This window comes from Syngnathoides biaculeatus, chromosome 6 (assembly GCF_019802595.1).
Source record: "Syngnathoides biaculeatus isolate LvHL_M chromosome 6, ASM1980259v1, whole genome shotgun sequence".
Classification (NCBI taxonomy): Eukaryota; Metazoa; Chordata; class Actinopteri; order Syngnathiformes; family Syngnathidae; genus Syngnathoides; species Syngnathoides biaculeatus.
The window spans coordinates 10,573,903-10,590,442 of NC_084645.1; the positions used below are offsets into that span (position 1 = coordinate 10,573,903).

At 42.2% G+C, this 16,540-nt stretch overlaps 1 protein-coding gene across 3 annotated transcripts in view; it reads left to right on the plus strand.

Moving 5' to 3' along the window:
• The window catches only part of necab2 (N-terminal EF-hand calcium binding protein 2), a 148,511-nt gene that overhangs the window by 13,566 nt on the left and 118,405 nt on the right, over window positions 1-16,540 (plus strand). For all 3 annotated transcript variants that reach the window (XM_061821627.1, XM_061821626.1, XM_061821625.1), the window contains exon 2: window positions 11,964-11,988. In XM_061821627.1, coding sequence (XP_061677611.1) covers window positions 11,964-11,988 — 25 coding nt within the window. The remainder of the gene's footprint in view (window positions 1-11,963; window positions 11,989-16,540) is intronic.

Consider the following 16,540-nt stretch of genomic DNA (forward strand, 5'->3'; position numbering starts at 1 on the left):
GCGGGTCTGCCGGTCTCACCGTTGCCGGCGAGGAGTGGGAGGACGGTGTCTTCGTTGCCGCGCAGCGAGAGACACCAGGGAGCGCCCGGCCGGGGCGTCTCCTCTGGCCGCCACGCGGAGGTCCCGGATAGATGGCCAAGCGGGTTCCCTCGTACCGATAGGTGCACTTGGATCTACCGGGCGAAGTCGCTCGGGTGCTGGAAACGCGGGGAGGCGGGGCAAACTGACTGGGATCAAAAGCCGGGCAAAGAGACTCAAAATCAAAGTCGTCGGAGTCGTACTCAGGCAGCCGGGCATACAAATCACGGTCCTCCTCATATTCCGAAAAGTCAGAGTCCAGAAGAATATGAGGACCCGGACGGGTCGTGTTCGGGACGTATTCATACCTCGCAGGCGGAGCGTAAGATACGGAAGTGGAGGACGTCAGGGAGCCTACCCGGATTGGACAGGCTTGGTCCTCCGGCAGACGGTCTACCTTGCGTCGGTCCCGGCGACGCCGGGTCTTTCCTGCTGGGTCCTGTACTGGCCAGTTCGTTCTGTCACGTCCCATCGGAAACGAGAGTAGGACCCAAATGCAGGAACTCGGAAGACGCAAGGTAGTTCGAGAAGAGACACGTTTATTGTATGCAGAGGTCGGGGATCGAGCAGGCAGTCCGGTGCGGCAGCGGTAGTTGTGACGTCGGGCGAAGAGAACAGATGAACGGACAGGCAGGAGTCGGTACACGGGGAAACAATCAACGCAGGCCGAAGTATCAAGGAGTCAGGCTTACAAGGTTGGTCGGAGAACGGACGAAGGTCGGTACACACAGGATCAGTCAGGAATACGAGAGTGCTGGAACGGGACATAAAGCTCAGCGAACTCGCGGAGGACCAGTCGTCACCGGGTCCTATATATACGGGGGATGATCAGCCCGCATGAGGCACAGGTGTGTGCCTCCCAATTAGCGCAGCCGCACGGGCACCCGCACAGCTCGTGCTGAAGCGGCAAGATCATGACAACACTGTTATATGGCACAAACGCAGCCCCAAATCATTACAGATGCTGACATCCACAAGAGTGTGGATGTTTCTTTTCTTCTTTGACCTGGAGGTCACGACGTCCACAATTTCAAAAAGTATGAGAATTGTGGACTCATTGGACCACAAAACACTTTGCATCAGTCCATCTTTGTTGAGCTTAGGCCCTGAAAAGCCGGCAGCATTTTTGGGTGTTGTCGATGTATGGCTTTTGTATGGACGTTTTTTGGTGTGGCAGCAATACGCTTCCATACTTTGTTTTGTATAGTAGTTTTAAGTTGCAATTATGGATGTAGTGCCAAAGTGTATTTAATTTCACTGGTTTTCTGAAGTGTTCCTGAGCCCAGGTGGTGATCTCCTGTGCACGATGATGTCAGTTTTTGATGCAGTGCAGCCCGAGGGATCGAAGGTCACAAGCATTTAATGCTGGTTGTCAGCCTTGCGGCTTATATGCTTTTGATTTCTCCAGATTCTCTGGACATTTTGATGATGAAATGCACTGTAGATGATGAAATCCCCAAATTCCTTGCAGTTTTATGTTGAGCAACATTGTCCTTAAATTCATTCATTCATTCATTCATTCATTTTTTGAGCTGCTTATCCTCACAAGGGTTGCAGGAGTCCCAGCTGTCATCAGGCAGGAGGCAGGGTACACCCTCAACTGGTACCAGCCAATTGCAGGGCACATGGAGACAGACAACAGCCGCACTCACAATCACACCGAGGGGCTCTTTAGAGAGAAAACCCAAACAGGCACAGGGAGAACATACAAACTACAGGTCGGGCTAGAATTTGAACCCTGGTCCTCAGAACTGTGAGGCCAACGCTCTAACCAGTTGTGTCACCATGCCACATAAATCTAAAGGTGTTGTACTTAAAAGTTAAATACAACTGAATTGTACTTAACATGTCCAATGGGTTAGCACATCTGCCTCACAAGGTTCAAGTCTGGCATTGGATGTGTGGGGTAATTGAAGACTCTAAATTGCTAGTATGTGTGATTGTTAGCGCAAATGATTGTTCGTTTATACGTGCCCTGTGATAGGTCGGGGACCAGTTGAGGGTGGACTGGGCTTCTTGCCTGAAGGTAAGTACCTGGCATAGGCTACAGCACACCTATGACCCGAATGAGGATTAGCGGTATTGAAAATAAATGAATGGATTCTTTCATGCATCACTCGAGGGAAGTGTCCCTCTTGTGAGTGCCGATCTTGACCCTCCTGCTTGCTTTGCAGTTTTAGTTTTATAAATATACAAAAGATTTTATTTGACATTCTTGATATGAATCTGCCCAATCAAAACTCTGGTTGGGTGTGTGCTGTTGCATTTTGTGGCGTGAAGGAGTTCATCCACTTGTTTGATAGTCGTCATGCTACCCATCTTCCGCTTAGTTCCCTTATGAGGCAATTTATATAGAAGAGGCAAAAATTTGGAAAGGTCAGTGGAAAGCCTGCCATAATGATTTACCATGCACAAAAATAACCTGAACCCTCTTTGTTTTCCAATGGAGCGTGTCCTTCAGCTCTGACCATTCATTAGACCTCAATCTAAACAGGGGCACAATTATTACGACCTGATAAATATATTTTATCATCCAACAACTTTCTCTATTTGGGAAGCACTGAATCACAATACAGTAATTATCGTGTTAAACCAACAGCAAATTTGAACAGCCACCAGAGGAGGGTAGAGTAGCCTAATATTGTACTTATGTAAAACATTAGAATAATATGACTCAAGTAAAAGTAAAAAATAGTCGTCCAGATAATTTCAGTACTTGAGTAAAAGTAAGAAAATACTCAGTGAAGAAACTACTCAAGTACATAATAACTATCACAATATCATCAATCCATCCATCCATGTTCTTAGTCACTTATCCTCACAAGGGTCGCGGGGAGTGCTGGAACCTATACCAGCTGTCAACGGGCAGGAGGCAGGGTATACCCTGAACTGGTTGCCAGCCAATCACAGGGCACATAGAGACAAAAAGCCGCACACGCAATCACAAAGACAATTAAGAGTGTCCAATTAATGTTGCATGTTGTTGGGATGTTGGAGGAAACCAGAGTTCCCGGGGAAAACCCACGCAGACACAGGGAGAACATGCAAACTCCACAAAGGGAGGGCCAGGATTGAACCCTGGACACCAGAACTGTGAAACCAACACTTTACAGCTGCACCACCCTGCCGCCTCTTAATATCATATAAACTAAAATTTGTACAGTTCATCTGATTTGTTTTTGTCCCTTTTTGAGATAAGTAAACAAGTGAAATAAACTTGAAAGTGATTGACTTGGACTTGACATTTAATTGACTCCCTTCATGGCCAGGTGACCAAGACGCAAGAGATACTCTGGTCTTTTACCTGGTTAATTAAAGTTGAAACAAAATGAATAAAAACAAATCTGTTTCACAGGGTGACAAAGCTATGATGCATGTTAATCCTGTTATTTTTTTGTCAGTTATTTTTTTTTTTTTTTTGTTGGTTTGTAACATAAACACGAGTCATGCGCATCTGAGACGAGTCACTTTGATTTGGCCTGCAAAGCCCAACTGAAGACAGGTTACTTTATGTCGTTTTTTTTTTTTTTTTTTTGGTGAACTTGAGTCAAACGTCACTGTCGTTATCACAGTGGAATATAGCAAAAGTGCTCTTAAATTAAAGTCAGAAAATACATGGCGCATGCAATTATTGGTAAATAAAAGTAGCGAGGGGCCGGAGATTATTGACATGGAGTATAAGTACCATTTCTTCACAACATAAAAACTCAGGTAAAAGTAAAAAGTATGCTTTATTAAAACTACTGTGACAAGTGTGATTTATTCAAAATACTATTTAAGTAAATGTACGGGAGTAAATATAACACAATCCTACCCATCTCTGCCAGTTTACCAGTCCTTGTAATTTAAAATACCAATATCTAAAAAATCCCTGCAATTGGCTGGCAGACCAGCTCAAGGTGTACACCGCCTCCTGGCCATAAATAGTTGGGATATGCTCTAGCACTCCCAGCGACCCAGCCGCACTCACAATCAAACCTAGGGGCAATTTAAAGTGTCCAATTAATGTTGCATGTTTTTGGGATGTGGGAGGAAACCGGCGTTCCCGGGGAAAACCCACACAGACACGGGGAAAACATGCAATCTCCATACAGGGAGGGCCTGTCACGAACCAACGGTGCATGGACGGACTCAAATGTAGGACTCCAAGATGAGGACACTATGTTCAGTGGGTTTTATTATAAATGAAAGTTGTCCATGACAAAACAGTCCAAGAAGGCAGGACCCAAAACACAAGAAACAATGTCCGAGAACTACGAGTTAGCTAAAGGGCATCACAAAACTATAATGGCGCAGTGTCAGAGTTAACCCTGGGTGTGGGAAAGCATACTCAATGAACTGGCAAATGCCAGTGACAAAACTCCAACTTAAATACATTTTCTAATCACAGTGAATCATGTGACACAGCTGTGACTGGCGACAGGTGTTAGAGATGAAGCCATGCCACGCCCCTCTTGGCCAAGGTCTAGCCTTGCTCATGACAGGGCCGGGATTGAACCCAGGTCCTCAGAACTGAGAGGCCAATGTCTTCCAGGTGTTCCACTGTGCCGCCAAGACCAGAAGAATCTCTCGAAATTAAAAAACTCCAGGACAAGTCCAGTTTTAGTTCTCGACATCCATTGCCACACAAATCTACACACTCACACAGTTAGAACCTAGTTTGAGTAGGATGTCGATTCAGACGCGATTAGAGCTAAAAATACTAGTCATTTTTATTTCATTCAGCGCTGTAATCGTGATTATTAATCACGATTATTCCTCATGTTGGGGATTTTTTTAATGTGACCACAAACAATATGCAAATAATGTGGAAAATGTTTCAAAATAAATGATAGACAATGATAAATGAATGTACTTCATCAAATTCAACTTTCTGACAGGCGAACTGATAAATGGTACTACAGAGAGCAATCATGGATTTCAACATAATGGAATGGTTAATGGTTTATGCATAAAAGCCAATAACATTAGACTTCAAGCACTGGCTTTTAATTTGCAAATCCCTGTCGTCATAGTGAATTGTCAATTGTCATGGTACATATCCGTTGTTCTTCCTGATTGGTCAGTTGTCCATGGTCACAAACTCCAAAAGACTCGGTAGTTGTGATTTCACTCTCTATTTAATTCTGGTGCTTATATATCTTTTTTTTCTACTGTGGTTAGTGCAGTCAAAAAGTTGAAGCAGTAGCAGTGGCTACAAGGATTGTTAATTGTGTCTTACTGCTATCTGCCGCCTCTCCGCCAACATGGTGTGAGTGCCAGCTTCAAAGTAAATGCTTAATATTTTACTCCACTGGACATCAATGCCATTTTGGGCTCTTATTTTGAAGTTGGCACTGTAGCTCAATATAATTTACTTAATGACACCTTAACCATGCAATTGCCCCCTCGTGGCTTACTGTCTAGTTTGCAGGCCCTGCAAGCATTTTTTTATGCAGCCTACCTCACATTTAAATATACTAATATGCTCATTTAACTGTCGCAGCCAAAATCGCAATCACAATTAAAATTCCATTAATTGTGAAGCCCTAGTGTCAATATATCATGAGTGTCTTCATCAACACTGCCTTCTTCCACGCAGATTGAAATTTGTGCATGAGATCCTTTTCAACTGCAAGGTGACAATATGTGGCCATGGGTCTGGGCAGCATTCTGTGCTATGGTCCAAGGAAAATGAGTTACCTCACAATGTCATGGAAACTCCTAAACGAGGGCAAGTGAGCAAGCTGCAACAAATGCAGTCGGCACATAGCTTGGAGTGAATGCACTTTTGAATGTGCTTAAGTTAGCTATTGTACATTTTCCATGTTTGGGTCCAGCAAGTTCAATTTGAAAACAGCAGGACTGTCGTGAGCTACTGTTCATATTGTGTAGTGCGCGCTGCACCTGCTAAGCCCCTGATAGACTGTTACCGATTAGATCCTAACAAAAATACTCAGACCACGGTTTCTTTGTATTTTATATATTCTCTTCTTTATACAGTATGTCTGAGTGATTAAAAAAAAAAAATTCTTAACACAAAAATAGTGACTCCATCCATCCATTATCTACTCCTTTCTGGGTCGGGTCACATGGGAAGTAGTGTCAGCCGGGATACCCAGACTTCCCTTTCCCCAGCCACTTCTCGCAGCTCTTCTGGAGGGATCCCAAGGCGTTCCCAAGCCAGCCGAGAGATATAGTCTCTCCAGCGTGTCCTGGGTCGTCCTCGGGGTCTCTTTCCTCCCACATCCCAAAAACATGCAACATTAATTGGACACTCTAAATTGCCCCGAGGTGTGATTGTGAGTGTGTCTGTCTCCATGTGCCCTGCGATTTGTGGCCGTGTGAGTGCTGGATCCCAGCTGTCAACGGGCAGGAGGAGGGGTACACTCTGAACTGGTTGCCAGCCAATTGCAGGGCACACAGAAACAGACAACAGTCGCACTCAGAGTCACACCTAGGGGCAATTTAGAGTGTCCAATTAATGTTGCATGTTTTTGGGATGTGGGCGGAAAGAGACCCCGAGGGAGGAAACCGGAAAACCCACGCAGGCACAGAGAGAACCTGCAAACTCCACACAGGTGGGGGCGGGATTGAACCCTGGAACTCAGAACTGTGACGCCAAGACTTTATAGCTGATCCACCGTGCCGCACAAAAATATTATTTTAAAGAAATATGCTACCTTCAATTATGTTTGACAACTGAAGCCGTGATGCTGTTGGGACCGCTGGCTGCCCCCGCTACTTCAGGCTGGCGACTGTGGTGGCCCCCAAATTCCGCTACTGGATGAGCCAACGTGAGCTTAGTGCAGTTCTCTGAAGGCCTGAAGGGGGCCTCCCGGCTGCCCCCACGTCAGTTGTCCGGTACTTAGGACAGTTGACAATGGTCCACAGTCGGTTAGTCAATTGGGATGCTGAACACAATGCGGTGTTTCCCTCAGCAAATCAGGATACAGAACACAATGCGCATTCATCCGCTGAAAAAAATTAAAAAACCTCCTACACTGTTGAAAAATTACACACACACACATACACAAATCAGTGTAATGGCAAAGCCGTGGGAAGTGAACCGCTTTGTTGCGAGGGACCACTGTACTGTATTTGTGTTTCAAGTGTTAGGGGCAAAAACATCTTGGTTAGTGGACGTACCCCCCCTCCCCCCCCCATGGCAATGGGTGTGCTTTGGCTGTGATCTGTGTCTTTGGTAAGTCATGGTTGGGGCAAGAATCACACACTTGGCATGGTTCAGTTGCAGCCCTGTGTCACAAAGTGTCTTCAGGACCTCTTGCAGGTTAGATGCTATGCCTTAGTGCACCTGGTGATCAAAATTACACCGAGATAAACGTGCATTTTCATGCGATAAAGTGTCTATAGTCATTTGTAAAATGGCGGGGGCTCAATGCCTCTCCAAAGACCAACTGGTTGTCCTTGAAAGTTGGAATATTTGGTGCTCCACATCGGGAAAACAGGAAAGGCTCAATGATGTCCATCCTCTGCAACTGGCCAACTCTTGCTCAGGTTTATATTCAAATGGCGTAGGGCACTAACTGAGTTTGAAAAATTGAGACTGGGCTTCTTCTTTCACAGCTGTGCTTTCAGACAGGTTTCAAACTTAAAGCCCCGGGTCCAGATCCGGCCTGCCACATGATTTTATGTGGCCCGTGAAGGCAAATCATTTGGCGACTTCCATGATTCTTGTGAAAATCTGTATCAAAATGTCGTATGGTCATATATCATAAATGATCATGACAAAAGCATTTTTTTTAATCAAAAATGAACAATGGTTGAAAAACCCATTACCCTTGATTTCTGATTCCAAAATTTTGTGTGTAAATATGATCATGGGATTAAAGATTCATATGATTTCACAGTCATAATGGCCCTCGAGGGAAACTGTAACCACATCCACGACAAGTTTGACATCCCTGTCTTAAGAGTTCACATAGTTTATCCCTGAAGACATTTGTATCACTGCAGGATGTCATCTGCTGTGGTGGATGACATTGCGTGTTCAGTGTCATTTTTCACAGACTGAGACTTGATATGTTTGCTGCAAAAATTGCATTTTTTCATCCGTTGCAATAGGGCAGAGTACCACTTGGGGTCTATGTCTGCATGTGCGTTATACAGAGGCATAATGACACTAAAAGAAACACAAAAAAAAATAAATATTCTCAAATTGCCGTGTTAATGAGATGACACAAAGAGCACAAAAAGCGGTAACGGAAGCTGTCTGCATTGAAGGCCTGGCAAAGCATCTGCATTTGGGGATGTTCCTCACATCCAGACTTCAGGAACTCTTTCACAGCAAAAGATTTATGACAAATAATATTTACATTTTACAAGTCAACTACTCTTTAAACCTTGAAAACAGAGGTTCTCTGCATCAAATGTATAACGCCTAAATGGTAAATGCTGGATTTTGTGAACCATATTTAATTTAAGGTGGCAGTCTACACGGCAATCAAATATTGACAGTTGCGTTTCAACATTATGAAAGCTCTGTATTCGTCCAAATACTTCTGGGACCTGTGTGCTTATCAAGTTTTCTTAAATTAATAAAAATACTTTTGTCACTTTAATTTAAGAAACCCTCATTTAATATCCTGGAATATGCATAGCCATAGGATGAATTTGTCATAGACATCCCATCACAATGCATCACATTCTGCACAGATTCCTCTGTTAACTTCCCCATTGCTTTCCCAAAATGCCTTTTTCTCTGTTTTTTATCTTCTTCCTTTTCAAAGTGCATTTTCCTGGCAGTTGAAAATGCAGCATGGTGAAACACTGATGAAAAAAGCAGGCTCGTGCTCTCAATACCAGAGAGACCAAAACATTCCCGAGGACTGTCAATTCATTGCCAGAATGATGGGTACAAAAGCTGAAGTGTGTTTGTTAGCTATAGAACAAAATTTCTTGCACGGCAATTCGGAAAGACAGGAAGTCATCAACTCTGTGTGTGTGTGTGTGTGTGTGTGTGTGTGTGTGTGTGTGAGAGAGAGAGAGAGAGAGAGAAAGAGAGAGCGAGAGAGAGAGAGAACATGCATATGGTGGTTTAAAGGCATGAATTAATTGTCGTAGTTTTTTCTTTTTCTATTTTTGTGAAGTTATTAGTTGCATTTTGACCTGCCTCCATCGATCAGATTTAGTCATCGGGGACTTTTATTGCCAATGATCTGCTCAAAACATTCGGTTTGTGAGTAGATGTCTCGGTCTCAATGTCTTTTTATTTTTATTCTATTTTATTCACGCAAGCATCTTGTGGAGAATCGCTCGTTATTTGGTTGTATGCACAGTCTTATAATGACATTAAAGGCTTTTGATTCACTGATTTGATTTGATTGATTGGTAAAATATTACAAAATCTCCTAAACTTTTAGCCTTACTACTTTTCCACTTGTTGTCTTGGATGCACAATACAGTTTATACACATTTCTCCTAAGTATGATGTGAACCAGGTCCTGAGCTTTTCCTGTCATAGTCCCAACATTCAAAGTCCCAACATTCAATTGTAGGCTCTGTGCATTCCTTTTCTGGCGATGAATCTGCTTTCCTCCTTTTCTTTGTCTTTGACCCATAGTAGCTGAATTGCCCTGCAGGTTAACGGTGTGACCGTGCAGGCACCCGCATAGCCATGCCTAGACCGGCAGGATCATGACAGGCAGGAAGTACATACAGTAATTAATCAATCCATTTTTGCTGACATTTAATTTTGTTGATGCGTCGTGAGATTTTTCAATTGTAAAATGGGTGCCTTGGCTCTATAAAGATTGGAAATCACTGCTTTAGTTGAACACTCGTGTTTTTTCGGCAAGGTTTTAAGATGGATGCCCTTCCAGACGCTACCCTCTGCGTTTATTTGGGCTTGGGACCGGCCTACAGAAAATCTTGTGTCCATTTTCATGGAATGCTCATTAAAATTCAATTTATTTGTTAAAGCTATAATACTTTTCTTTTTATAGGAAAACACTTACCCCCGGACCTGCATATAGTGGAAGAAATGGCTGGAGGGATGTTTATAAATTTATTTCTCAAATAAATGTTTTATCCTCAAACAGGATTTGATCTTTGGCTTCATGCTAGAATACAGTAGTGTACTTTTTTAAATCCTCAAAGGTTTGAGCTTTGGGAGTGCTTAACTGAGAAAAATATGAGAAAATGTTAATGCTTGGCTGAGAAAAGGTTATAAACTGTGTGGTTAGGCGTTTAACAGCCTTAAAAGATGATAAGAAATGGAAAAAAAACATACTGCAAAAGAACAAAAACAACCCAGAAACATGCACAGTCAATGAAAAAACATATTGTGAAAATGAAAAAATATATATAATTGATGAAAAAAATTATTAAAAAATGAAAAAAATAACTTCTAATACACGGATTTCACTTAGTGCGAGTAGAGTTTGGAACGGAACCTGTTATAAGCGAGAAAACACTGTATATATAAAACTGAGTTGAGTTGAGTTTGAGGAATAAAGGCTATGCTGTCATGATCCTGCCACTCCAGCACGAGGTGTGCGGGTGTCCGCGCTGATTGAGGCGCACACCTGCGTCTCATGCGGGCTGATTAGTCTGTGTCTTTATATGACCCCGATGACGACTGGCCGGCGCCAGTTCTTTGAGCTTCATGTCCCGTTCCAGCACTCTTGTATCCCCGATCGACAACCTGTGTGTACCGACCTTCGCCCGTTCTCCGACTAAACCTGTAAGCCTGACTCCTTTGATACTTCTGCCTGCCTTGATCGTTCTCCTGTGTACCGACTCCTGCCTGCCCGCTCACCTGCTCTCTTCGTCCGACGTCCCAACTACCGCTGCTGCACCAGACTGCCTGCTCAATCCCCGACCTCGGCATATAATAAACGTTTCTCCTTGAACTACCTTGCATCGTCCAAGTCCTGCATTTGGGTCCTACTCGCGTTCCGATGGGACGTGACATATGCTTTTTCTTTTTGGTCTACTAACTACTGTATTTTATTTTGGTACATAGTGAGCTCATTTTTTTTTTTTTTTTTAAGGTGGTACTTGGTGTAAAAACGTTGAAGAACCACTGCAGTATATGGATGGAAAGCTGGGCTGAGCAAAGCCATGTGTCACATGCAACTGTCCTCCATGTCTCACCATTCAATAAATTAATTAGTATTGTTAATGTTGGTGACATATTAGCCGCTGACTTTGACTTGGACGTGAGCATCCACTTGTCTTTTTCTGGTGTCAGTCGCCGATCGATTGTCTTACACCACTATCATCTCACACCAACAGACGTAGCACTTTTAAAGGAATGACAATTGCATTTGACAGTTGCATCAAATGTTATTAATCCAATTCTGGTAATTTACCAGACAACCTATTGTTTTCTAAACAGCGGGACTGACCGAGCTTGCATGCAAGGCTCTGAATTGTGTTGGAATTGAAATGTATTTTTGAAATGAAAGGCAACAGTGTTAATGTGAGCCTTGTCGAAATATTTATGACCAAGAAAGCAATACACAGAAATACTCAAATAAGTGATGCTATGTATCATTCTATCATGAAAAGAGGTCGATGTGAGTATAGAAACATCCATCCATCTTCTAGACCACTAAACTAAACTCAACTACTGTACTTCAATAAACCTACCATACGTGTTTTGGGGATGTTCAAGGAAAACAGAGTACATGGAGGAAGCACACCGAAGTACGGGGGCGATGATGCAAACGCAACACAGATTTGAACACAAGACCTCAGAACTGTGAGGAGGATGTGCCAACCACCGTGCTGTTTTTATCCTAGTGGGGATAAATGGTATCAAAGATGGATGGATGATTGTTAGTCTTTTTTTTTGTATGGTAATATTGCCATACGCTACAATAACTAGGACAACAAAAAGTTAAATAGAAATTTATTCATGTGTATTTCTTTATTTCCAGATCTTCAGAAGAGCTGACAAAGACGGTGAGTAGACGTTGAATTTTCTTACAGGACTGTAGATTAGAGTACACATTTGTAGTTATTTGTCCCTATAATTTCAATGGAAAAAGTGCACAAAATGAAGCAGACACAAGAATGTATCACAGGAAAAAAAGTTATCAATCAGTAGTAATAACATATAATTAAATGATATCTTAATGTGTAAAAATGTTTAGGACTGCTAATTAAAATTGGCTGCTGGAATATGTCTTTTTCGAGAAAGTTTCCAATTTAAAAACATTTACTTTGGAATGTTTGCTGATATTTTCTGTCCCTTTGCAACCTTTTGGGTACCCGCTTACGTCTCCAACCTCCACCGACCAGCACACTTTGATTCATTTTTGTACTTTATAAAGATGATTGTTCCACTGTCAAAAGTAATGAAGGATGTAAAAATAATGGAGCCATTCCTTATGTCTTACTTTTGGTCCCCTGTGGAGAGGCAACAGCAACAACATTGCAGCTCACACTCAATACAGCCCGTTGATTTGTCTGCAGCTTTTTGTCACACAAATAGAATGGTAAATTTACAATGGACAAATTTGTCTTTTGTATTATTACTGTATTGTTAAAAAGAGCCACATGTCAACAAATGGTTACTCATTACTTTGTGTGAACCTGGTACGATGTTGCACAATTTTCATAGTGGACGCAGCCAATGCTAAGTAAACGTTTACTTAGAAGAGGACTTTTTTGCTCATATTGCTGAACCCTGGTAACATATTCATGTCTAGTGATTTGAAATGAGATTTCATTTTGTAGTCCAGTCCATCAATTATCTTTTTATGTTAGCCAAATGATTGTGTGACATTTGGTCAAACATACTGTACTGCTACTGTATGTTCACCAGTGTCTCACAGTTTATAGTGCAGTGTAGCTGCCATTGAGCATAGTTTTGATACAATCCAACAAAAGAACCAAAGTCTCAATTCTGCTCTTCAAAATGAATAATCCTGTGTTTATTGACACGAGAGTTCAGATTCGGGGTCTATTTCCCAACAGAAGCTTATTGCAAGTCAGATTTGCTGTTTTCCTCCTTGTACAGTTCCAAAATAATAGTCCAACAAGTGAAAAGTCCATTGTTATTAAACATATGAAACAGTAACAAAGTACCTTGGCATGTTTTATGACTAACACTGCTTAGGTGCATCTCCATACAGAAAAGGTTTGCTTTTTTGTGTAAAATTGCTTACTTAAAAGAGAATCCCTTGCCGACGTGTGTGGTTTTTTTTTTTTTTTTTTTTTTTTGCTTGTTGTTGCCATAAATCCACACCAAACTGTTGCCTTAATAACCAGCCTACCAGCTATTTAGCTGGGCTCGTTCCACGGTGTGTTGGATCCAATTTTTCCCTTTCACTCTCGTAAATTTGACAGCATGCCCAAGCCCTCATCTGCAGTGATGGCAGTGATGGATTTTTTTTTCAAACAAATTTTATGGTGCTTTCGGTGAACCCACAAGGCTTATATGCGCAGAACTCAAAATGGTCAGTTGGATGCGATAAATTCTCATTTGGAGGAATTTTTTTTTAAATTTATTTTACTCATGAACTGACAGCCTACAAAACCACTTGTTTGTAGTTCTAATTGATGTCACATATTTTCATCCATCCATCCATTATCTGAGCTGCTTATCATCACAAGTCACGGGAGTGCTATCCTAGCTAACCTCAGGCTGGAGGGAGGGTACACCCTGAACTTGTCGCCAGCCAATTTACCAATATGTTACCAATATGTTTTCTGAACCGCAACATAGTGAGACTTCATTTTGACACATTTAATAATCATAAGATTGGAAATAAGACCCCAAATATTGCATTGTTCTTCAACTTATGAATTTAATAAAATCTTAACATCCTTTACTTGTCTGACCTTCTGAGATGTGATTCCATCTTTACAAACGAAAACAGTATCATGATTTGAAATGCTTACTGTAAATTACCAACTTACTCACTTATTTCCACTCAGATTCATATTCTATTAGATGCACGATGTCCACTTCACTCTCATTCAGTGGCCTTTATATGAAGAAAAACACACATAGGAATTCTCCCCACCACTTAGCCTTTTCAGGGTTGCAGAGAGATGTGAAGGCCATTCCAGCTAACATCGAATAAAAGGCGAACCGCACATGGACTGGTTGCCTATCAATTGCAAGTCACATGCACTTACATGAAAATCATTCCTGAGTAGGAACGCAATGACTATGTTGTCTGTACTGAAGTAAGGTGAGTGAAAAGCAACCTTATTGGTGACATTGAAACTGCACAGCCCTGTTTTAAAGCCATAGTGTTTTTCCAAATTCAAAAATCCCTCAGAATGGTAATAATAAATTTTTGCCAAAAACAAAATTGACAATTCATTATTAAAATATCACAACTCATAGTTTTGTCTTTAGATGCAGCAACACAGAAATGCCATGATTCATTTTCCTGGTCATGACCTCATGACTTCACTGGGCTGGTTCCTACCTGTCCCCAGGGCCAATGAAAAAACTATCAGTTTTGCAAGGCTGTTTGAATGACAAGTTTGGGGCCCAGGAGAGAGTGCTAACAGGACCTGGAAGTCAGAGAGAAAGTCACTAAGGAAATCCATATGTGCATATAGTGCCTTGTAAAAATATTCAGCCCCCTTGAAATTTTCAACCTTTCGCCACATTTCAGGCTTCAAATGTTTTTTTTTTTTTGTGTGTGTCAAGAATCAACAAGTGGGATACACTAGTGAAGTGGAATGAAATTTATTAGATATTTTATACTTTTTTAACAAATAAAAAACTGCAAAGTGGGGCGTGCAATTTTATTCGGCCCATTTACTTTCAGTGCAGAAAACACTCCAGAAGTTCCGTGAGAAGGATCCAATGTTGACTGATGATGACAAATAGAATCCACCTGTGTGTAATCAAGCCTCCGTATGAATGCACCTGCTCTGTGATAGTCTCGGGGTTCTGTTTAAAGTGCAGAGAGCATCATGAAGACCAAGGAACACACCAGGCAGGTCCGAGATACTGTTGTGGAGAAGTTTAAAGTCTGATTTGGATACAAAAAGATTTCCCAAGCTTAAATATCTAAAGGAGCTCTGTGCAAGCAATCATATTAAAATGGAAGGAGTATCAGACCACTGCAAATACCAAGACCCGGCCGTCCCTCTAAACTTTCACCTTAAACAAGCAGAAGACTGATCAGTGATGCAGCCAAGAGGCCCATGATCACTCTGGATGAACTGCAGAGATCTACAGCTGAGGTGGGAGACCATAGGACAACAATCAGTCGTACACTGCACAAATATGGTCTTTATGGAAGAGTGGCAAGAAGAAAGCCATTTCTCAACGATATCCATAAAAAGTCTCCTTTAATGTTTGTTACAAGGCACCTGGGAGACACACCAAACATTTGGAAGAAAGTGCTGTGGTCAGATGAAACCAAAATCGAACTTTTTGGCCACAAGACAAAAGGATATGTTTGGCATAAAAGCAACAAAGCTCATCACCCTGAACACACCATCCTCACTGTCAAACATGGTGGTGGCAGCCTCATGTTTGTGGCCTGCTTTTCTTCAGTAGGGACAGGTAAAATGGTTAAAATGAAGGTGAATGGAGCCAAATATGGAAGAAAACCTGTTGCAGTCTTCGAAAGTCCTCGGACAGAGATTTATCTTCCAACAGGACAATGATCCAAAACATAAAGCCAAATCTACAATAGAATGGTTCACAAATAAATGTATCCAGGTGTTAGAATGGCCATGTCAAACTCCAGACCTGAATCCAATCGAGAATCTGTGGCCAGAGCTGAAGTCTGCTGTTCACAAACGCTCTCCATCCATCCTCTCTGAGCTCGAGCTGTTTTTCAAGGAAGAATGGGCAAGAATTTCGGCCTCTTGATGTGCAAAATGATTGAGACATACCCCAAGCGACTTGCAGCTGTAATTGCAGCAAAAGGTACCACTACAAAGTATTAATGCAAGGGGGCCGAATAATATTGCACACCCCACTTTTCAGGTTTTTACTTGTGTAAAAAGTTTAAAATATCCAACAAATTTCATTACACATCACAATTGTGTCCCACTTATTGATTCTTGCCAAAAAAAAAATCATTTTATATCTTTATGTTTGAAGCCTGAAATATGGTGAAAGGTTAAAAAGTTCAAGGGGACCAAAGCTGGAAAACGTTGGCCTCACAGATCTGAGGTCCCTGGTTCAATCCCAGACCCGCTTGTGTGGAGTTTGCATGTTCTCCCCATGCCTGTGTATTTCTGGGCACTCGGGTACCCCCGCACCACCCCGACCCCCGGTACCCCCACCCCCATCCCCAATCCTCCACCCCACACATCCCAAAAACATGCAACATTAACTGGACACTCTAAATTGCCCCTAGGTGTGATTGTGAGTGCAACTGTTGTCTGTCTCCATGTGACCTGCGATTGGCTGGCAACCATTTCAGGGTGTACCCCACCTCCTACCCATTGACAGCTGGGATAGATTGCAGCACTCCCACGACCCTTGTGAGGATAAGCAACAAAAAAAATGGATGGATACACACACAAA